The sequence below is a fragment of the Sphaerodactylus townsendi genome, linkage group LG11, assembly GCF_021028975.2.
Source record: "Sphaerodactylus townsendi isolate TG3544 linkage group LG11, MPM_Stown_v2.3, whole genome shotgun sequence".
Lineage (NCBI taxonomy): Eukaryota > Metazoa > Chordata > Lepidosauria > Squamata > Sphaerodactylidae > Sphaerodactylus > Sphaerodactylus townsendi.
Genome location: NC_059435.1, coordinates 6,213,597 through 6,237,887, shown reverse-complemented (window position 1 = coordinate 6,237,887; position 24,291 = coordinate 6,213,597). Strand labels below are relative to the sequence as shown.

The following is a 24,291-nucleotide window of genomic DNA, read 5'->3' as shown; positions in this document are numbered from 1 at the left end:
CCATCTAGTCCGGCTCTCTGCTACTCGCAGTGGCCCACCAGGTGCCTTTGGGAGCTCACCTGCAGGAGGTGAAAGCAATGGCCTTAAGAACATAAGAACAAGCCAGCTGGATCAGACCAGAGTCCATCTAGTCCAGCACTCTGCTACTCGCAGTGGCCCACCAGGTGCCTTTGGGAGCTCACCTGCAGGAGGTGAAAGCAATGGCCTTCTGCAGCTGTTGCTCCCGAGCACCTGGACTGTTAAGGCATTTGCCATCTCAGATCAAGGAGGATCAAGATTGGTAGCCATAGATCGACTTCTCCTCCATCAATCTGTCCAAGCCCTTTTTAAAGCTATCCAGGTTAGTGGCCATCACCACCCCCTGTGGCAGCATATTCCAAACACCAATCACACGTTGCGTGAAGAAGGGTTTCCTTTTATTAGTCCTAATTCTTCCCCCCAGCATTTTCAATGGATGCCCCCTGGTTCTAGTATTGTGAGAAAGAGAGAACAATTTCTCTCTGTCAACATTTTCTACCCCATGCATAATTTGATAGACTTCAATCATATCCCCCCTCAGACGTCTCCTCTCCAAACTAAAAAGTCCCAAACGCTGCAGCCTCTCCTCATAAGCCCAAGGTCACCCAGCAGGCTTCATGTGGAGGAGTGGGGAAATAAACCTGGTACACCAGATTAGAGTGTGCAAGCAAGATATCAGAAGACTGAAACTGGGAAAGGCAGCTCTGAAGGAATGAGAAAAGATCTTTTAAGTGTCCGGATGAGTTGCTGGCAGCCAAGATCGGGATAATTCATCCTGTAATGTTCTCCGTTGCTATGGATGGATTTCAAAGTTGGACCGTGAAGATAGCTGACAGGAAGAAAGTTGATTCATTTGAGATGTGGTGCTGGAGGAAAGTTCCGCGGATCCCATGGACCACATATAAATGTATTCTAGATCCAATCAAGCCTCTGCTTTCCATCCAAACTAAAATGACTAAACGGAGGCTCACATCACGAGAAGACATTGGAAACGACAATAATGCTAGGAACGGTGGAAGGAGAACAGGAAGACCCAGAGGAGATGGATTGATTCAGTCAAGGAAGCCTTTGTCCACAGTTTGCCAGAGCAAGGCTGTTAAGGATAAGCCGTGGTGGCGAACCTTTGGCACTCCAGATGTTATGGACTACAATTCCCATCAGCCCCTTCCAGCATGGCCAATTGGCCATGCTGGCAGGGGCTGATGGGAATTGTTGTCCATAACATCTGGAGTGCCAAAGGTTCGCCACCAGTGGATAGGGCATGTGTGTATGTATGAGCCATGGAATTATGGCAACCCCATAGAGTTTTTAAGACAAGAGTCACTGGGAAGTGGTTTGCTATTTCCTCCCTCCCCTCGGCACTCCACGCAGATCTCCCATTCAAACATTTGCCAGGGTTTAGGCTGAGAACATGTGACTGGGCCAAGGTCACCCAGGAAGTTTCCATGGCTGAGTGGAGATTAAAACTTGGGTTTCCCAGATCCTAGTCCACACCGTAACCCATTACAGACTTCACCCTGCTGGTTATCTCAAGTGTGACTATTAATGATAGGATGTTTTGGAGACCATTCATTCAGCAGGAGGAGGAGGAGGAGGAGGAGGAGTTTGGATTTATATCCCCCCTTTCTCTCCTGCAGGAGACTCAAAGGGGCTGACAATCTCCTTGCCCTTCCCCCCTCACAACAAACACCCTGTGAGGTGGGTGGGGCTGAGAGAGCTCCGAGAAGCTGTGACTCGCCCAAGGTCACCCAGCTGGCGTGTGTGGGAGCGTACAGGCTAATCTGAATTCTCCAGAGAAGCCTCCACAGCTCAGGCGGCAGAGCTGGGAATCAAACCCAGTTCCTCCAGATTAGATACACGAGCTCTTAACCTCCTACACCACTGCTGCCTTAACCTCCTACGCCACTGCCACCATTAGTAAGAAGGCTCTTAACATCCACAAGTTCCAGGATCAAACATTGCAGCGCAGGCAGATACTTCAGGGAATGGGTGGTTTGCCCATATTGTAGACCGGGGTGTCCAACTCTGACACCACAGATGTTCATGGACTACAAGTCCCATCAGTCCCAATTGGCCGTGCTGGCAGGGGCTGATGGGAATTGTAGTCCATGAACATCTGGGGCACTAGAGTTGGACTCCCTTGTTGTAGACTGTGAAACTTGCAGATTTCAGATTTTTAAAAACAGGTGAACCTAGTCCATAAGTATTTCTGATGTGCTTGAGTTGTTTATTTTAACAACTCTAAATGCTAAAATACATATGTCCTTGCTTCTGGAGCAAAACATATCCTAAAGAGATGGAGCTAATTAATACTTCGTGCTTGGAAATAAAGAGTAAGAATAAAATGGTTTGGGGAAAAAAATCATTAATCATTCAAACTGCTTCAAAAATCTCAGCGGCAGCAAAGACTTTTGAAGGGGGAAACTAAAGCACTAAAGTTTGCAAGAAATTTATCTGGACCTGACTGAATGGTGATATCATTTTTTAAAATGCCGGATGGAATATTTTTTTCCATTTGTATCTATTTAGAAGTGAAGTTCTTTGGGCTTCGGAGAGATAATTGCAACGTTTTGTAAAGGCCGTAAAACAATAGCGTGCAGATTTCTGCAGTCTAAGCCAAAACAGTGCTTTGTGCCAGTTTGCAAAGCCAAACTTCTCTGTTACATATGCAGCTATGCTTGGAGCAAAGTATGTGCTGGTAATCTTCTGAACCCAAATAGGCGCAGACAGCTTTTGTCTGGAAAAGGCCGTTTCGTGCTGTGGGAACCAGAGGCGTTCCTCCCATTGGGCAAAGTGGGCAGTTGCCCAGGGCGCCCCCTTGTGGTGGGCGCCAAAAATGCAGGTTCGTTTGTGAGTTTTTTTGTATTTTCAGTGTTTTTCTGTTTTTGGCCTGCGGGGGGCGCAGTTTTTAGGCTAGCAGCACCAAAACTTCAGGGATTTTTTCAGGAGACTCTCCTGAAGATATCACCCAGGTTTGGTGAGGTTTGGTTTAGGGAGTCCAAAGTTATGGATTCCCAAAGGGAGTGCCCCATCCCCCATTGTTTCCAATGGGAGCTAATAGGAGATGGGGGCTAAACCTTTGAGGGTCCATAACTTTGGACCCCATGAACCAAACCTCACCAAACCTGGGTGGTATCATCAACAGGGGTTCACGAAGATACCCTGAAAGTTTGGTGCTGCTAGCTTAACAATTGCACCTCTGACAGCAGGCACCCCCCCAAATTTCCCCAGATTTTCCTTTTAAACCCCCCCTTTGGCATGGTTTTAAAGGGAGAATCTGAGGTCCCCAGTTTAAACATTGTTTCAGGGTGGGTGAGAATCAACCCCAAAATAGCATCACTTTCAATGTTGTTTAAACTGGGGACCCCAGATTCTCCCTTTAAGGTGGATTTAAAAGGAGAATCTGGGTTCCCTAGTTTAAACACCATTGAAAGTGATGCTGTTTGGGGGTGGATTCCAGCTTAAAAGAAGCTTAAATCCACCTTAAAAGGAGAATCTAGGGTCCCCAGTTTAAATAACATTGAAAGTGATGCTGTTTCCCCCAACTGGGGGGACTGGATACAACATCATAAAATGTTTTCATAGCAGTAATAAAACATTTTGAAAGCATTTTGAAAATGTTTTTTAAAATATTTCTGCTGTGTGGCATGGCCCATTGTTGTGCTCAGATTTGTGACCTGGTGGAAAAAATCATTGTTTGGTCACAGTGGGGGAGTGTGGCCACCCATGGGGGCGCATCAAACTCAGGTTATGCCCAGGGCTCCAGTTTGCCTAGATACGCCACTGGTGGGAACTAGTCAACGAGTTGCATGCAGTGAGGGTAGAGTAGTACCGTATATACTCGTGTATAAGTCGACCCGCATATAAGTCGAGGCACCTAATTTTACCACAAAAAACTGGGGAAACTTATTGACTCGCGTATAAGTCGAGGGTTGGAAATGCAGCAGCTACTGATAAATTTCAAAAATAAAAATAGATACCAATACAATTACATCAATTGAGGCATCACTAGGTTAAGTGTTTTTGAATATTTATTTCAAAGAAAAACAGTAAACTAGCTCTGTGAGTGGAAAAGAGGGTCAACAAGAACAATATGGTATCAACAATAACTTTAAAAGTACAAAAACCTTAGCTTTTTGTAAGGAAGGGTTTTAAACAATGGATCTTACAATAAAAACTGCAATGAACATGCCTGTTCACTGTGACTCAAAACTACCCTGCTTTTTAAAAGAATAGTTCATTATTTTTAGTGTATATATTTTTAAAATTGCACGTGGCAGGTGTCATTTTAGAAGGAACATTCACACAACCTGTCAGGGGAGGAATGTTTATGTTAGCAGTACCAACATTTCAGAGTATCTTTAGGAAACCCTCCTGATGATACCACCCAGGTTTGGTGATGTTTGGTTCAGGGGGTCCAAAGTTATGGACCCTCAAAAGGGTAGTGTCAGGATGATGTTGATGTGTGTTCTGTCCTTGAATTTCTCCTGCCTGTCAGGAAACAATGATGACAGCACCCATTTTGGGAATCCATAACTTTGGGCCCCCTGAACCAAACATCACCAAACCTGGCTGGTATCAGCAAGAGATTATCCTGATGATACCACTCAGGTATAGTGAAGTTTGGTTCAACGGGTCCAAAGTTATGGACCCTAAAATGTAGCCCCATCTACTATTAGCTCCCATTGGAAACAATGGGGGATGGGGCACCCCCTTTGGGGCTACCCTAACCCTAACCCCCTGAACCAAACTTTACCAAACTTGGTTGGCATCATCAGGAGTGTCACCGCTAGCCTAAAAACTGCGCCCCTGGCGGCCGACAAAGTAAAAACCCTAAAATATTTTTTAAAACACACCTGACTCGTGTATAAGTCGAGGGGGGCTTTTTCAGCACAAAAAATGTGCTGAAAAGCTCGACTTATACATGAGTATATACGGTAATAATTGCTGGAGACAAGCAGCAAAACGGGTTTGCTGTGGTCTGGTCTTGGAAACTGATGGGGAAGGAAAATGATTTTCATTGTGTGGCTGATTAAGGAATGAGGATGAGCCATCTAGTTAGGAGCACAGCTACAGAACCATGGAGGAGGCAGATCAGATGCTGCCACCTTGGCAAAGCTATGAAGAAATCTGGGATTACAGAAACCTCTCGGGCATTTCAAGGTCAGCATCTTAGAGCAGTCATTTTTAGGTGGATGCTGGTATTCTAAGCAAGTTTGGCTGGCTTATTCTTTGAGGCTCTTTTGATTCTGGCTACCTGGTTTTCGGTTTCAAGGGCCAGTGTAGTGTAGTGGTCAAGACCGGTGGACTCTAATCTGGAGGAACCAGGTTTGATTCCCCACTCCTCCACCTAAGCGGCAGACTCTTATCTGGTGAACTTGATTGGTTTCCCTCTCCTTCGCATAAAGCCTGCTGGGAGACCTTGGGCCCATCACAGTTCTCTGTGAACTCTCTCAGCCTCACCTACCTCACAAGGAGAGGAAGGAAGAGGAGTTTGTAAGCCACTTTGAAACTCCTTACAGGACAGAAAAATGGGGTATAAAAATCAACTCTTCATTGTATTGTTGAAGGCTTTCACGGCCAGAATCACTGGGGTGTTGTGAGTGTGTTCCAGTGGCATTTCCTCCTGAGGTTTCGCCTGTGATCCTCTGAAGATGCCAGCCACAGATGCAGAGGCGGAGCTACCAGGGGACTGGTGTGTGTGCATTGCACAGGGCACGCACCTGGGAGGCGGAAAATCGCCCCCCCCCGTGGTGCCCCTTTCCTGTCCCCTTGCAGCGCCCCCCCCCCACACACACACTTACCTTCATCAAGCAGTTCAGGCTGGGGGAGCGGTCTGTTCCCTTCAGGCTGAAAACGGCCTGGTGGGAACTACACTTCCCAGGAGACCTTGTGAGCCCCAGGGTGTCATGGGAAGTGTAGTTCCCACAAGGCCGTTTTCAGCCTGAAGGGAACAGGCCGCTTCTCCAGCCTGCACTAAGGCCGGGGGCGGGGCACCACGGAGGGGTGAAGTTACAATTCTACATAGTTCTACATAGGGCAGGACGGTCTTTGTTTCAGAATGCTCTGCTTGGATCCTTTTTGTTGAAAAGGGTATAAATAAGAAAGGCCTCGCCCGCCGATGGTACGGCATGAATATTCTCTGGCAGAAAAAAACGACAGCAAATGAAGCCATTGAGACGAGTCGGTCTTCTTTTCACCCTCTTCCTCTGTCCTGCTGGCTTTTCTCAATTGTTCCCATGGAATTATGGCCTGACCGGCCCATTCAGATACACGTGCATGATGATGTCACTAGTCCAAGGACCTGTCTGTTGCACCAAAGCAGATATGTTCTGTTACTTGAATGGGAACGTTCTCATGTTTCACCAGTGACTGTAGATGCTGACCTCTTTATCCTTGGCAACTTGGAAGAAGAAGAAGAAGAAGAAGAAGAAGAAGAAGAAGAAGAAGAAGAAGAAGAAGAAGAAGAAGAAGAAGAAGAAGAAGAAGAAGAAGAAGAAGAAGAAGAAGAAGAAGAAGGAAGAAGAAGAAGAAGAAGAAGAAGAAGAAGAGGAGGAGGAGGAGGAGGAGGAGGAGGAGGAGTTTGGATTTATATCCCCCCTTTCTCTCCTTGTAGGAGACTCAAAGGGGCTTACAAACTCCTTTCCCTTCCCCCCCTCACAACAAACACCCTGTGAGGTGGGTGGGGCTGAGAGAGCTCCGAGAAGCTGTGACTACCCAAGGTCACCCAGCTGGCGTGTGTGAGAGTGCACAGGCTAATCTGAATTCCCCAGATAAGCCTCCACAGCTCAGGCGGCAGAGCTGGGAATCAAACCCGGTTCCTCCAGATTAGATACACAAGCTCTTAACCTCCTACGCCACTGCTGCTCCTTGGGAAACCTCTTGAAGAGTTTCAAGAGAGGGTCCGATGGTTCCCCTCCTATATTTCTCTGTCTACTCTGTCTCTTTATTTTGTAGGCTGCCCCCAGGAATAAAATCCCCCAAACGATTATATTTCCCCTTTTATTTTATTCTTTTCCTTGGTAGTTGTTCGAGATGTAAGGCAAATGGATGGCATTTATGGTACTAAGGAAAATCAGTTGGGGGTTCCAGTATTTTGTTGAACCAAAATGAGATTTTATTTTTAACTGGTAGGTAACTTCATGGTTCCACACAAATTATTTACAAAAATTAAAATAAAATCTAACTGTGGCACCAACTACTTTAAATAACTTCAGGGCTACTAGCCATGGGGACTAAAGTAGGCTGACCAGACGTCCCGCTTTTGGCAGGACAGTCCTGCCTTAAAACAATTTGTCCAACGTCCCGCGGGCTATTTCAAGTCTCCCGATTTTTGGAAGGCTGCCACACTGCCTTCTGGAGCGCATATATCCAGTGCCTGTTCCAAGCTACTGTTAATTGTGAAATTTAATCAGAGGTTCATTGGACAGTAAAACCAGCTTTTACAGGCAGCATTTTTCCTCCCTTACCCCTTTTCTGTTCCACTGATCTTTCATTCATTAGCTCCAAAAGCATTTTAAAAGCTCCAGATTTTTTTTCCCTGAAGTGCACAAGCTGCTCTGTGAACCCCAGTAGCTTGCCAGAGTCCAAAGTGTTGGTGTTAGGTCTTGGAATTTTAAGTTAATAAATAGGTTTTGAAGTATTAGTAGTGCTAATTGATGAAGTATTGAAGTATTATATTTGGTAAAAGCCATTTCTGGTGGAGTTGGTATTTTTAGGGTTGGTTGGTTGGTTGGTTGGTTGGTTGGTTGGTTGGTTGGTTGGTTGGTTGGTTGGTTTGTTTGTTTGTTTGTTTGTTTGTTTGTTTATTTATTTTTCAAACTTATATACCGCCCAACCCCCGAAGGGCACTGGGCAGTGAACAACATTTTGTTGTTGTTGTTGAAAATCCCCCCTCCTGGTTTCCCAAGAATTTGTGAAAAAATAATTTTTGGAGTCGAGGCATCCCAAGGTTGATAGTAGATAGTAAGAGAGTCATCTGGCTTCCTGCCCCATGAGGTAATGGATGTAATTCTTTTCTCGATGGACAGAGGTGTTAAGGGAGGCCTAGTTTCCTACAAAGCATGTGAAGTCATAAAGTAAAGATCAAGGAAGGAGTGTACAGATGGCAGTGGTTACATATAGCAGGCTGGTTACATATATCTCAGAGCAGCATAGGTTTGTTATTTCAATTGATAACATAGGATTATGAATGCATCTTAATAACCCAGACAGTGGCCTTGGTGCTGGTATGATTGTTCAGTTGGGTATAGAACTTTGGATATAAATTTCCCATTCTTGCTGCCAGTAATAGCAGAAGGGGCCAAGCATTCCATTTCTATGTGGTTTTCATTTAATAGCCCTGACTTGTATGGCCCAAGTTAGCCTGATCTCATCAGATCTAAACTAAACAGGGTCAACCCTGGTTAGCACTTGGAGGGGAGACCACCAATGAAATCCAGAGTTGATCCACAGAGACAGGCGATGGCAAACCACCTCTGCCTGTTCCTTGCCTTGAAAACTCTACAGGTTTGGTAAAAGTTGACTGAGACTTGATGGCACTTGGCACCACCACTATTAGTTTAATATAAATAACGGATTGCCCCTCCCTCTGGCAGATTTAGGTTCTTCCTCAAGCCTCAGGAGAGAACCAGTTTTCCTTCTCCCAGGACAAAGTTTGTTTGACTTTTCTCTTCCAATGCTTTTATTACCAAACAAAATATTTCACATAGGGCTTTTTCACACACACGGTTTGTTCTTGAATTAAGGCAATCCGCATCGACATCCTGACCTTTTTGTTGCTGTTTCATCGCTCGAGATCATTCACACATCACCAGGTTGTTGTGGATGTTCTTGTTGCTTCAGAAACCCCTTGGTTTTGCATTGCCCTGGAATGCAGTACAAACAAGAGTTCCGATTGGCTGTTGTGCCGTCCAAGAACGTGTTCCGTGTGACGCTTGGCCCCCGTCATCACGAGCTAATGAGCTAGCGAGTCAGCATGATCTCACTATCTCAGTGTGCCACTGCGTTGAGAACTCGCTATCTCGAGATATTGGGGTGGCGTTGGAAACAATGCACTGCATGAGCGACCGTGAGGAGGGGCGGGAGGAGAGTGAGATGAAAACGAAACAGTGAAATGTGTGCGCGCAACTGGCAAGCTCTACCGCATCCTGATTGGTTGGAGGAAATCGCATCACACAGTGGGCGTGATCCCTTGCAATCGCTCGTTCCAGTTGCGTTTTGCACCTAGGCACCAGATTGTGGGGGGGAATCCGTTTTATCCAAGAAAGTTGCACAATTATCGAGCGACAGGAAAAATGTGAGACAAAGGCTGAAATGAGCGACAGATTAGGGGTCGGGCCACATTGCGGCTCAAGTGTGTGCGAAAAAAGGCAGAAACTGTGACATATTAAATCAAGAACAAACCGTGTGTGCGAAAAAGCCCATAATGATTTAAAAGTAATCCCCACGTAGTATCCAGGACTGTTCGTATTTGGTTAGAACAGTGCTGAATAACCAAGTTAAGGATAGGTGATTTTTTAGTATCTGCCTCTAGAAGACCCATTCCTCCCACAATAATGGGACCTGGTGATATGCTAGCACCACCTATTGGGTCGTTGAGTATGCTCCACCAGCCCACAAGCAACGGAAGGCAAGTCTCCTCTATGAAAGGCCGCTCTCCCATGGAGAATAACCAGGAGGAGCATTTTGGCCAACTCTAGTGAGGAAGCAGTTGGCCAAAAACCCGCAATGGGTACGGAGCCGTGTGAGCAAGGATGGCTCGCCTACAGTTATACGCAGCATCTGAGAGTTCCTTTCCCTTTTTCCAGGGTAGGGTTGCCCTGAGCTCGATGGCCCATGCTTGCCCGATCTTTGAGGCAAAGCGGGGTCGGACTTGATGGGTACTTGAATGGGAGACTCCCAAGGAAATCTAGGGTTGCTGCGCAGAGGCAGCCTTTTTGATCGGGTGCCTGTCTTTAATTTTGCTTGCTCTTAACTCTGTTATTTAAATTTTAAGATATTGCTGCTGTGGAAATTTGTTTTAATGTGGTTTGTTTTAGTGTGTATTTTATGTGCTGTTGTTGGAACAGCTGTATTGTGAGCCGCCTCGAGCCCTTTGGGGGCGAGGCGGCCTATAAATCTAATTAATAATAATAATAATAATAATAATAATAATAATAATAATAATAATAATAATAATAATAATAATAATAATAATAATAATAATAGGATTTAAGGATTGAATTACAAAGACTCTGGCACAAACCAGCAAAGGTGGTCCCAGTGGTGATCGGCACACTGGGTGCAGTGCCTAAAGACCTTGGACGGCACTTAAAAACAATCGGCGCTGACAAAATCACCATATGTCAGCTGCAAAAGGCCACCCTACTCGGCACTGCACGCATTATTCGTCGATACATCACACAGTCCTAGATGTTTGGGAAGTGTCCGACGTGTGATGTAATACAAAATCCAGCATATTGATCTTGTTTGCTGTGTATAACTGTTTTTGTATCAATAATAATAATAATAATAATAATAATAATAATAATAATAATAATAATAATAATAATAATAAACCAGCTCTGAACTTGACTTTCAGTCCCACATTTTGTATACTATATTGATAGAACGTCAGAGTCATAGTGGAAATCGAAGAATAAGTTGCACACAATTGTACACCGTGTTGAAACTCTGGAGCTTTGCCTTGTATATAGTAGTGAAGCATTTCTAAGTGTTTATAAGATATCCAGTCTTGTGATTGCCAGCCTTTGTGTGTGTGTGTGTGCATTTTGCTCTAGTTTGGCTTCAGTTGCACTGACCCCTCCCCCCTGGCAGTATTACAACATGGTGGTTACCTGGAGGTTGGCATCTCTAGGTATGGGAAATTAGATTATTCCCTATGGCCCTGGCTGTTCAGTGTCTGTGAGCGGGAGTTAATGTTTGAATAGGGCACGTGTGTAAAATCTGATCAGCACAGAATTCAGCAGTGTGCTTAAGTCCTGGAGTCAGTTGCACATACGCATTGAAAGGTTGCGTCCGTGCATGGACACCTGGCTTTCTTGGAAGGCAGACGGGCTCAGCTGGAGCCAAGGACAGTAAAATCTGCTCCTTTTCTCCCACCGGACCTGATGCAGAATGCGCGATAGTCCGCCGATTCAGAATAGTGAGGCTGCATAATGAAGGGATATTATCACGCTTTCCTGACATTTTTTGGTATCCAAATGTTTGCATAGTAACAGTCTTTTGGGTGACTAATTTACAGCATGTCAGGACAATCTTGATTTTAATTATGGTAATAAAAGCCCTAATTATTTGCTCCATTAATCTGCTGTAGGCCAAGTTTTAAAAATAAGCTTCAGCTGAACTAGGCTTGCATCTCTCCCTTTCTCCGTTTAGAAATGTGACACTGGAGATCCCCCTATATAAATATACTATACTATACAAATATAATTTTAAAAAACAAGGCGGTATAGGTGTTTAATAGGCTGTTGACGTGTGTTTGGGCTGTATCATGTTTAAAATAGAAATGGATCACTAATTCAGACTACACAGAGATCACTTTAGGCTAGTTTCATACTGAAGGAAATTGCCCCTTCATTTTTCATTTTTGACAAAACCCTGTGATTTCTATGTACCTTTTTATTGGAAGAAAAAGGTTCGATTTTGAGTTTATTTTATTTTATTATTATATTAAATTTATACCCCGCTTCCCCTCCCTCAGCCAAAGCCAGGCTCAGAGCAGTGCACAACAAATAAAAATACCATCAATTACGCTAATAAAATATACAATCAGTTACACAATACATATCGACATCTCAGTAAATTTCCAAATCCAACATAGATGGGGAGCATATAAATCCTAAGGCTAAAAACACTCTTCTGCCCTTTAAAACACCCAGTGAAATCCTACTTAACGCAGACACTCAAACAATTCTCACACTCTTATCTGACAGCTAGCATGCTGGCAGGGGCTGATGGGAATTGTAGTCCATGGAGAGCCGCAGGTTGCAGACCCCTGCACTCGAAGGATCCTGCCATATTATCAAAGCCTTTCCAGTTCTGTTCTACCGCCATGTTCCAGTAGTATTTTCCCCTGATGTTTCACCTGCATCTGCGGCTGGCCATACAACACAGCTATACAACCCGGAAAACCCACAACACCCTAGTGATTCTGGCTGTAAAAGCCTTCAACAGTGCAAAGATGAGATAGCTAGAAGTCAATATATGTGTAGCTTTGTTGTGTTTTCTTTGTAGTTGTATATTTTGTTTATTTGTTGCATATGTGACAAAATAAAAATTATATATATATTTTTAAAAGGAGTTCACTGGACTGTTCTTGTTTTTATTTATGGGCAGTCTCAATTGGATATTTTGGATTGTGGTCTTCAGGTGTTTTTATACTCATTTCCTTTTATATTGTAAGCCTTGAGCTTTGCAAGATAGAAAGATGGCTGATAAATATTTTAATTCAATTAATAATAAATAGTTTGCCTCTAATTTAGCAAACTGAGCAGTAAACATATAGTAATGTACCATTCCCCTCCAATCATGGAGAATAGAAAGTGATTGTGAGCTCAGGTGGGTACTGGAATCATTTAGCCAAGATACAGGTTTGATCAGTGGTGGGATCCAAAAATGTTAGTAACAGGTTCCCATGGTGGTGGGATTCAAACTGTGGCGTAGCACCAATGGGGCTGGGTGGGGCACGACAGGGGCATGGCCAGGGGTGGGGCATTCCTGGGCGGGGCTGTGGCAAGGATGCAGCCGCTGCGCCGGTCCTTGGGCGGGAAACGAAAGCACGCAGGCGCAGGCTGCCACGCATGCCGGTGCACCTCCTGCTAGACTGCTTCAAGTTCTGCGCGCTACTGCTGAGAGGAGGGGTGTAACTAAGGCAAAAATCACGGGGCAAAACCACCCATTAGTAGCCCCCTCTCGGCACACACAAATAATTAGTAACCTACCCTTGGGAACCTGTGAGAACCTGCTGGATCCCACCTCTGGGTTTGGTTATAGAAATTTAAGACTTAAACACCCTTGCTTATTCAACATTACCATGTTTTTTTCTTTTCATTGAACAGGCTGTTGCAACACTTCAATACAACCGTCGAAGACTACACTGTCATTTTCACTTCCGGGTGTACAGCCGCGCTCAAGCTTGTCGCTGAGGCGTTCCCGTGGGTTCCCGGATCCCAAAAGGAGCCTGGCAGCTGGTTCTGCTACCTCAGCGACAGCCACACATCTGTGGTGGGCATGAGGGGCATCACCGCTGCTCTGAACGTCTCCTCGGTCTCTGTGAAGCCTGCGGAGATGATGTCACGGACCACGGACTCGAGGGCGGAAGAGCTAGATGGCCAGACGCCTCTTCTGTTCTCTTATCCTGCTCAGAGCAATTTTTCCGGAACAAAATATCCCCTCGCGTGGATCGAAGAGATAAAATCGGGAAAGCTCCGCCCCGTCAGGGTCCCAGGGAGATGGTTTGTGCTGCTGGACGCGGCCTCTTACGTCAGCACCTCCCCATTAGACTTAAGCGCTCACCCGGCAGACTTTGTACCTCTGTCATTCTACAAGATGTTTGGATTCCCCACTGGTTTGGGAGCCCTGCTGGTGAAGAATGAATGTGCTTCTCGCCTGAGGAAAACCTATTTTGGAGGGGGAACCGCAGCGGCCTACCTCGCAGGGGAGGATTTCTATTTACCGAGACGTTCCATAGCTGAAAGGTAAAACAGAGTCTCTATCTTCAGTCATTCTTCTCCTCTTGCCTAGGATCCTAATCACAGTGGCTGGCTCAGATCGGACATTCTGTTCCCAAACCTCCAAACCATGCATAGGGAACATGCCATTTCCGCCCACTGACCCTTCTCCCCAGTAGCACATTGGCTCTGTCCTCCACTCCAGGTTTCCTCATTCTAGTAAATCTCCATTAGGAAAACCGTGGTTAGTACTTGCTAGGAGCTGCTGCCAAACCATGGTTTGAAAGAACTTTGTAAACCGTGGTTTGGAGGCAATCTCGGTTAGCAGTAAAGATATGGAACAATATAAGCCTTGAGTTGTGGTGAAAAGCAGTGTTTTAAAAGGTTAGAACAGTGGCAGCGAACCTTTGGTACTCCAGATGTTATGGACTACAATTCCCATCAGCCCCTGCCAGCATGGCCAATTGACCATGCTGGCAGGGGCTGATGGGAATTGTAGTCCATAACATCTGGAGTGCCAAAGGTTCACCACCACGGGGTTAGAATATTATGAAAAGATAGCTTCCTAAAGAATCTGCCTGGGGAGTAGCGGGGGGGGGGGCACGAGGGGGCTTGAGCCTCAGGCACCATTTTAATTTGTCATGAGGGGGGTGCATTTTGCAGACTGTTGATGGAATTTTCAATTCTGAGTCATTTTGCGAGAGCAACACCCACGGAGAAGGGCTCTGCAGACAAGTCTTCATTGACATTCGCTTTGTGCATATTGGAGGGTGTCACTACCAGGATCCCTGACTGGGAATGGTGGGGGTGGCCGGCTGTCTGGAAATGTGATCTGCCCTCTGATCTTTTACTCAGACCGAACCCAGATGTCCTTTTAGAGGTGCTGTAAGTCATAATGTGCATGCTTCATATTTTTATAGTCTTTTTTTTTCCAGCGTCCGTGTCAGATAGCTTTATTGCACCGATATAAGGGTGATGAATTGTAGGGTGAAAAGCGTTCTCCTAAGTTAATCATTAAGCTAAAATTTGCCGTCCTCACTAATTCTACCGAGTTTTGAAAATAGGAGGATAGGATGGGCATGCCAGAACTCTCACTGGCAACTTTTATTGCCGACCACTGCTCAAAACAGCGGAAGGGATATTTATTTATTCATTCATTCATTCATTCATTCATTCATTCATTCATTCATTCATTCATTCATTCATTCATTCATTCATTCATTCATTCATTCATTCATTCATTTATTAGGTTTGTATACCGCTCTCCCCCGGAGGGCTCAGGGCGGTTCACAACATACATATACAACTTTTAGGGCAGTTCACAACATACATATACAATAAGGTCACCTTTGTAAACCGGAATGGACGGGCAAGTGGGTAGGTGGCCGAAGCGCCACAGCCTTCACCAAGAGCTCCTGTTTCCGCCGCTGTCACAGGCCGGGAAACAGGAAGCGCCAAGCTTCCCTGCGGCTGTGTGCGTGGGAGGCTGCTGCACTGCCTTGCACCCCAGAAGGCAGTGCGGCAGCCTTCCAAAAATCGGGACACTTGAAAAAACCCATGGGACGCGGGACAAATTGTTTTAAGGCGGGACTGTCCCGCCAAAAGCAGGATGTCTGGTCAGCCTAATATACAACACTTTAAAAAAAAGAAGTGTTGCCCAGATCATGATCTCACCTATAGGGGGTTGACAAGCTCTGCCACTAACTCCAAGTTCAGAACTACCTGGAGATTTGAGGGTAGAGCCCGGGAGCCTGGCGTGTAGAGAGGGGAGGAGCCTCAGTAAGGTATAGCCATTTTCTCCTGGAAAAGTGGAATGAATGAATGAATGAATGAATGAATGAATGAATGAATGAATGAATGAATGAATGAATGAATGAATGAATGAATGATGTAGTATGAAGGTTTGTTGTCATTCTGGGAGAACTCCTAGAGGACAGCAAGCCTAGCTGTACCACTATCACAGAACTCCAGAAGTGACATATACCTGCCCCCAGCTCCTACTGGGTGCTAGACCAGGTTATAGGGTTGCCAACCTCCAGGTAAGGCCTGGAAATCTCCTAGAATTACAGCTGGCTTCCAGGTTACAGAAATCAGTTTCCCTGGGGAAAATGACTGCTTTGGAAGGTGGACTCTGTGGCATTATACCTCACTGAGGCCGCTCACCTATCTCCAGAAATTTTCCAACTTGTTGGCACCCTGTTAGGATTAGAAAAGATTAAGGTGTACATGGAGTCCTACTCAATATTAGTATGGGGCGGTCATGATCCGAGGCTGAAGGCTGAATAATAAGCCACAGGGAAGGTTTTCTTCCAGAAAAGTTTCAAGGGTTTGCTAAATTTATTATTATTATTATTATTATTATTATTATTATTATTATTATTATTATTATTATTATTATTATTATTATCATCATCCTCCTCCTCCTCCTCCTCCTCCTCCTCCTCCTCCTCCTCCATCCCTCCATCCATCCATCCATCCATCCATCCATCCATCCATCCATCCATCCATCCATCCATCCATCCATCCATCCATCCATCCATCCATCCATCCATCCATCCATCCATCCATTCTCTCTCTCTCTCTCTCTCTCTCTCTCTCTCTCTCTCTCTCTCTCTCTCTATCTATCTATCTATCTATCTATCTATCTATCTATCTATCTATCTATCTATCTATCTATCTATCTATCTATCTATCTATCTATCTATCATTTATTAATATGGCCACAAGTTATTAAAAGGGGTCCCATAAAGCAATTTTACAACTATGCTCCAACATCTATACTTATTGGATTCTGGGCAGAATTTGGAAGGCTTAATTTTAACCACCTAATCTCTACTTGGATCTTTTCAATCAGAGTTACTTCCAGGAAAGCGTTTTTCAGATTATGTGGTTAGAGTGTCGGACTTTCATGCCTTTGTAGTTTCACGGCACTTTCATAATTCTTTGTGTTCAAGGTGCAACCTATTTTGTGTGTCAGCGTGACTTGAAATGTCTGGCCTGTGAATAATAAGGTCGGTTGGGCAATTCCTGTTAATCATAACCTCTTAGTCATCCATGACAGCCAGAATAACTGTTAGATAAAGGCAACGGTCTAGGTAACCAATATACATGTTTTTTGTGTGTGTTCTGTAGATCTAAACACAAAATGGAGAAAGGAATTATCACCGTGATTGCTTTTGAATTCCAAATCCTACAGGTGCATATACAAGTACATGGGCGCTGGCTAAGATTTCTGTACATTTTAGCATTATAGCAATTAAAAAGTTTATTTCCAGTGAAAAAGAGCGCAAAAATCATGGGAGGAGCCAGACTTTGAATAATGCTCAAGGTTTTCTGGGGCACAGTTTATTCCAGCAGGGCTTTCTGATGAAGACATGGAAGCCCCTTTTTAAATCAATGCTTTTGTTTAATTTGGATTGGATTGGGGTTGACATGACATTTGACCGGTCATTTGACCCCGTCGTTATCTGACTTGCGATATATTCCGTGAAGCCAAGAATGTCAGTGTGTCGGTGGCAACTTTCCTTGTTAAAATTTAACCACAGTGTTATTTTTTGGGGAAGTCTGGAAGGCTAGCCCCGTGACCGGCAGAGGCAGACTCCGCAACAGAGCACAGTTCACCCTGCTGGCTGCAGGTATCTCCAGGCAGGAACGGGACACAAGACGTCAGCAATTACAATAATTCCCTACGCAGCCCTATGTTTGGAACTTGGGCAAAGTTTCTTGGAACTTAAAGCCTGGCTTAGAGCTTTTAGATTTTGGCTGCGTCTTCATTATCTTCCATCTGAACATTCCCTTGTTTCCTTAATACTCCCAGACACAAAGGCTAACCCCTGGTTTTCTCTGATTGAAAATAAAATTGTATCTATCGGTTTGTCTCTCAAATCACTCCACTCTCTTTCCTGCTCAGAAGCGTACAAACTACTCAAAGACCGTCTCTTAGATTGGGAATTTGCAGAACTGTATCTAGCAGCTAAAAGAACTTGCTCTCCCACACAATTTTAATTCCATTTGAGCAGGGTCATATGGCCCACTACTTACCCTGTTTCCCCGAATATAAGACATCCCCGGAAAATAAGACGTAGTAGAGGTTTTGCTGAAGTGCGAAATATAAGGCATCCCCCAAAAGTAAGACGTAGCAAAGTTTTTGTTTGGAAGCATGTCCGACGAACAGAACACAGAAAAATAAGACATCCCCTGAAAGTAAGACATAGCGCATCTTTGGGAGCAAAAATTAATATAAGACACTGTCTTATATTCGGGGAAACACGGTATATTTTCTAACTCACCCCTGCTCAAGGAGAGCCTTCACAATTGCTAGATTCAATGTTATGCCATCTGCCTTACTACATGGCAGGTTTAATAACCTGGAAAAATCTAAAAGGTTGTGTAGCTGTAATTCTAAGGTAGTCGAAACATTGGCTCACCAGCTATTACATTGCACTAAATTTGCTAAAATTAGATCTAAATATGTCAATCTACACCCTCTCTTCCAATCTGAGTTAACAGATTCGATTAGATTATTTCTCTTGTTGAACAATTCTGATTCTGTTTTTTGGTGAAGAGGTTGCAAGCTTTGTTACGGAAATAATTCAGAGCCAGTAATAATATGTATTTATCTGAGGTTATCCTTTTTGCCTTTTAAAATTTTTATGTTTGTTGTGTTTTGTTGCTGTTGTTCTATGTATGCCAATAAAGGCTTTGCTTTGCTTACTAATTACAATAATTCATTACACGTTTGTTAATTTGCAATGATGATTTCCACTGATTTGTAGTTTGGTGGTTCTGTAATTACCAAAGGTGTTAAACCCGTTGGTAATTTGTATTGTTCTGAATTCCCATGGAGCATATGGCTTGCTGAGCCTCCTGCTAGCAGCTGCCCTTGCTTGGAGCAGCAGTGGTGGGAGGAAGAGGAAAGTATAATAAAACAAAACCTTTCTGTGTCATGTACTCCTGAGGAAATACATCCCTTCTGAGGAAAATGTGAAAATGGCGAGGGTTAGTTCTAGAAATCACTAGAAACTCTATGGTTACAAGTTAAACCGTGTATAATGTATAACACAATAATCAAAACAAAACGGGATAGGCCACAAAACTGGGAGGGTAGCTGGTCTTTCTCATCTCTGCTCTGTGGCATTTTGTCTCCTCTTTTTCTTGTAGCGGCTACCATCTCCTCCTGCTTATTCTCCAACTTACTCTCAAGTTTGTCAATGAAATTTCCCGTATTTCTGAACTGAAGCTCCTTTGGATATGGAGGAAAATAGTTCATAACATCGGAGCAGGTTGACTTCTCCATAGGATCGGAATGAGCAATCTCACTAAGAAACGAAGGAGAACCATTCATGTAATTGGAGCAGATTAACTTCTCCATAGGCTTGGAATCAGCAATTAGCTTCTCTGTCAACTGTTCGCTTCTAGTACCTATCACAGATGGCTGTTTTATTTGTCTGTTAACAATGAGTGGCTGGACGGTCATATCCCGGAACACCCGAACAGGAACACTTTAGTATGACAGTAAAAAAAGCTTTCATTTTTAACAACGTCAAGGGGAGACTAAATTGTCTAAAAGTCAAAAGACCCCTCTTACATGCTGCCATTGAGGGCAGCCAATTGCCAGCAATTAAATCAACTAATTGGAAGTCGATATGTAGAAGTTTACTCAAAGAGTTGATAGCGTTTCTGTGTGTATTCCGGCATTCTGCAGACTGACAGAAATGAAGAGCAATCTGGCTGAGCTGCAGTTTGTAATTACTCCTTGGAAAAGCACGTCCGTTGGCCTCAGCCGTAGTTTGTTGGTGATTTAAAAGCTTTCGTTCATTTAGCCTTTATTTGGCATAAACAGTATAAAAAGTATAAAATCACATCTAAATCGCATCAAAATACAAACTTGCAACATATAACAAATCTTGCTTGCACACTCTAATTTGGTGTACCAGGTTTATTTCCCCACTCCTCCACATGAAGCCTGCTGGGTGACCTTGGGCTTATGAGGAGAGGCTGCAGCATTTGGGACTCTTTAGTTTGGAGAGGAGACGGCTGAGGGGGGATATGATTGAAGTCTATAAAATTATGCATGGGGTAGAAAATGTTGACAGAGAGACATTTCTCTCTCTCACAATACTAGAACCAGGGGACATTCATTGAAAGTGCTGGGGGGAAGAATTAGGACTAATAAAAGGAAACACTTCTTCATGCAACGTGTGATTGGTGTTTGGAATATGCTGCCACAGGAGGTGGTGATGGTCACTAACCTGGATAGCTTGAAAAGGGGCTTGGACAGATTTATGGAGGAGAAGTCGATCTATGGCTACCAATCTTGATCCTCCTTGATCTGAGATTGCAAACGCCTTAACAGTCCAGGTGCTCAGGAGCAGCAGCAGCAGAAGGCCATTGTTTTCACATCCTGCAGGTGAGCTCCCAAAGGCACCTGGTGGGCCACTGCGAGTAGCAGAGAGCTGGACTAGATGGACTCTGGTCTGATCCAGCTGGCTTGTTCTTATGTTCTTATGTTCTTATTAAACTGAATAAACAAGTAATTGTCATACACAACCATGAACTTGAATTGGGTTAGGCTGGAGGGAGATACTTGGGTGCAGGGCATTGACTTGGCTTCTTGGACTGTTGGCTTGGGGCCAGTGTAGACTTCCATAGACTTCTTCAGACACTCCAAAGGAAGTTGGGGGGGGGGGGTCCCAGCCAAAGTGGTCTCAATGTCCACTGCTCAGTTATTGTGATGGGGAGGTGGAAGAAAGTTTGGGTTTCACAGCGAAGTGTCCCTGCCCAATTGAATTTATTCTCTTCTGGTTTAACCTAGTCTGATAACTCATTCATCCCCCCCCCCCCCGAAAAAAATCATTTTATCTTTTAACTTTTCTCTGCATGTCTAAATGAGTTAATTACCATATTTCACTAAACAAGGACACAGATTTATGAGCTCTTTACTGGGTTTTGGCAACTTGTCCCTGCATTTTTCGCCCGAAGCAGCTTTTCTGCGAAATAATCTGCATAGAGTTTGCTTTCAAGACATTCAGCGGGACATCTTAAGGAGATTTAGTTGCCGAGAAACTGTCACGCGGAGGCAGGTCTTAGTATTATTGCTCCAAATTACATTCCAGGCAGGCTGATAAACAGCATCATAATGCCTTTGACTCGGTTGTCATTAATTATAACTGAAATCTGATCTCAGCTGGGGGTTTCCCTCACAACTATGCCCCATAAAGGTTGGCATTCTTATGTATGGGGATAATGAACTAAGGTCTGGCAAGTCCTAACAGGCTGGTGCTTTACTTACACTTCTTGAAAAGATCTGGAATAGTTTCAAATTTTGTTTTATAAATCATGCCACATTGAATATAAATTATTCTGGATCAACCGGCAATCACCAGTCATGAAAGTAATCAGGATTACACAACTGAAGTTTGCTGGTAAAAGATCTATTGTTGCTGGACAATATGACTTAACTAATATGAATTAACTAACTTTTGTTGAACAACTTTTGTTGTTTAATTTATATTTGTCGTGTGTAACTGAAGAAGAAGAAGAAGAAGAAGAAGAGTTTGGATTTATATCCCCCCCTTTCTCTCCTGCAGGAGACTCAAAGGGGCTGACAATCTCCTTGCCCTTCCCCCCTCACAACAAACACCCTGTGAGGTAGGTGGGGCTGAGAGAGCTCCGAGAAGCTATGACTAGCCCAAGGTCACCCAGCTGGCATGTGTGGGAGTGCCCAGGCTAATCTGAATTCCCCTGATAAGCCTCCACAGCTCAGGCGGCAGAGCTGGGAATCAAACCCGGTTCCTCCAGATTAGATACACGAGCTCTTAACCTCCTACGCCACTGCTGCTTAAGTTTTTAATGGGTTAATGGGTTTAAGTTTTATGTTGTTTTGATTTGCTGTCTTGGAGAACAGCCGTGTTGTGAGCCGCCTCGAGCCCTTCGGGGATGAGGCGGCCTATAAGTTGAATGAATGAATGAATGAATGAATGAATGAATGAATGAATGAATGAATGAATGAATGAATGAATGAATGAATGAATAAATAAATAAATAAATAAATAAATAAATAAATATTAGTGCTAGGAAAATGTCACAAGTCACCCATTTGCCTGCAGGTTAATTCCAAGGAATTAAAATCTTTAAAATCTTGAACAAGCTTAGGTTTGAGTCTATTAAAGAGAGCATTGATGAGCCCGATCTTACAACCATCTGGAGAAGAGGCATGGGGACACGGGGAGTGGCCATCAGCCAATAGTGTGAGGTGACTCCCAGGAAAATCTAGAAGTAATATCACACCTCTCTAGGCATAGGCCAAAACTCTATGGTAAAACCATTCCTAGTGATTCCTAGAGGGAACTAACATCACCTCCAGGGGAAACCTGTAAATGATGGCAGTTCTTTCTAAGAACTGCTGAAAACTCTATGATTTCACATGACCTGTTTCATGCCATGGTCGGTTTAAGTTAGGGTGCTGTAAAGCGAGGAGGGGCATAGGAAACCTTTTTCTTTGAGATCTGTGGTGCTCCATAGCAACCCTGACTAGGACTGGGTATTATGCAGGCAACCATTCTGCTTAAATATTGGAATATTACTAGACATTACATCAAACTTACCTTGGAATGGATGGTTAGGGTGATGCAGTGCTTAAGAGCTCTCAATAGGTTTATTACTGGAAGATCTCTGTATGCTGACACCCAGAGAAATTTTCCAAACCTTGAAAAGTAAACTTCTAGAACAGGAATATCATATCTTGTTGGGGCAAGCAAATAAATCATGCTCACCCCTCTCTGTCGGAATAATACCGGAGCAGGGGCACATAGCCAAATATCTTGAATTATTGACTGAAGCCCAACAGAAATGGATTATCACAAGGGCCAGATCCAATACCTTCCCATCGGCCATTACAAAGGGTCGCTACTTATCCATACCTCTCCAGGATCGGGTTTGTCCACACTGTAAAAACCAAGTGGAGACTCTTGCTCACATTATTCTTGACTGTCCGAGATATGTGGGCATCAGGAATTTCTCTCCCAGGCTGGCCTTAGACAAATCTGAACGTGACTCTGACTGTTCTGTTGTGGAGCTTCTGTTAAACAACACAGATGTCATGCTCTTGGAAAAAGTAGCAAGATTTCTTTTACAAGTGACAGAACTTTCTAAGTAATGTATACTGCTATATACAGTCTTCCTGTCTGCGCTTTGAATGTACTCTTGATTTGTATTTCAAAAATGTCTGGCAATGCTCCAGAACCTATTTTTAAATGCTAAATAAAGGTTTTTGTTGTTGTTGTTTGTTGTTGTTTGTTGTTGTTGTTGTTGCTTAAGAGCAGGTGGACTGTAGTCTGGAGAACCGGGTTGGATCCCCTACATCTGAGTGGTAGACTCTTTCCTGGTGAACCAGGTTTGTTTTCCAGTTCCTCCATATGAAGCCTGCTGGGTGACCTTGGGCTAGGCACAGTTCTCTCCAAACTCTCTCAGTCCCACCTACCTCACAAGGTGTCTGCTGCGAGGAGAGGAAGGGAAAGGAGGTTGTAAGCCACCTTGAGTCTCCTTACAGGGGAGAAAGACAGGGTAGAAATCCAAAAATCCTCCTCTTCTTGCTTGCACTTTTACATTAACACTACTGTGGCACTCCCCATGCTCTTGCAACTTGAGTTGGCAACTCAAGGTTAGGAAATTACTGGAGATTTGAGGGGATGTAGCCCGGGGAGGGCAAGGTTTGGGGCAGGGAGGGACCTCAACAAGATATAATGCAGCAAAGTCCACCCTTCAAAGCAGCCATTTTTTCTAAGGAAGCTGACGTCTGTTGCCTGAAGGTCAGTTGTAATTTCAGGAGGTCTCCGTGCCCCATCTGGAGGTTGTTAGCCCTGTCCTGCGCTGGTTCCTTTCTTCTCATCCAGACTGCTCCAGTTCAGTATTAGAGTCCTCCTAACCCCGTGGTGGTGAACCTTTGGCACTCCAGATGTTATGGACTACAATTCCCATCAGCCCCTGCCAACATGGCCAATTGGGAATTGTAGGGGCTGATGGGAATTGTAGTCCATAACATCTGGTGTGCCAAAGGTTTGCCACCACTGTCCTAACCATTGCAGATGTGGAAGAGGATGTAGTAAGATCTGCGGACAAGTGGAAGAACAGGAAATAGGAGCCACAGTGACCTCGGCTTGTTTAAGTATTTGTTTGAAAGTACTATAAGAATCGGGCAGCCGTCTGTTGCTATTCCTGGTCTTTGTCAGTTTTGAAGTCTGCCCATTTCCATGGAAAGTTGAGAACAGAAATCCATAAGAGCTTTAATGTATTAAATTACTAAATAGTATTGATTTCTGTGATGACAGTATATGACAGTGATATGTTCTTAGAAATTCGTCAGGTTTAAGCATGTCTAATTATTTTGGTTTTGTGACCATTATATGTAACTAGCGGGCCCAGCCACGCATTGCTGTGGCAATTGTCCTTCTCATCACAGTCCGCAACCCACACAGATGTCCGTGCAGGTCCAATGATCCCCAGCATAGCCTTTTGGGGTGGTCAAATGGAATCCCTCTTTCCCTTTTCAATGCACATCGTTATATGGTGCTGTCTTGTTTTTTTAGTATGAGGTAACCCT

The 24,291-nt window shown here is 44.1% G+C and overlaps 1 protein-coding gene across 3 annotated transcripts in view; it reads left to right on the top strand.

Annotated features, from left to right (window-relative positions):
- Positions 1 to 24,291, top strand: part of MOCOS (molybdenum cofactor sulfurase) — a 154,866-nt gene that overhangs the window by 25,117 nt on the left and 105,458 nt on the right. For all 3 annotated transcript variants that reach the window (XM_048511741.1, XM_048511740.1, XM_048511742.1), the window contains exon 4: positions 13,080 to 13,718. In XM_048511741.1, the coding sequence (XP_048367698.1) occupies positions 13,080 to 13,718 (639 nt within the window). The remainder of the gene's footprint in view (positions 1 to 13,079; positions 13,719 to 24,291) is intronic.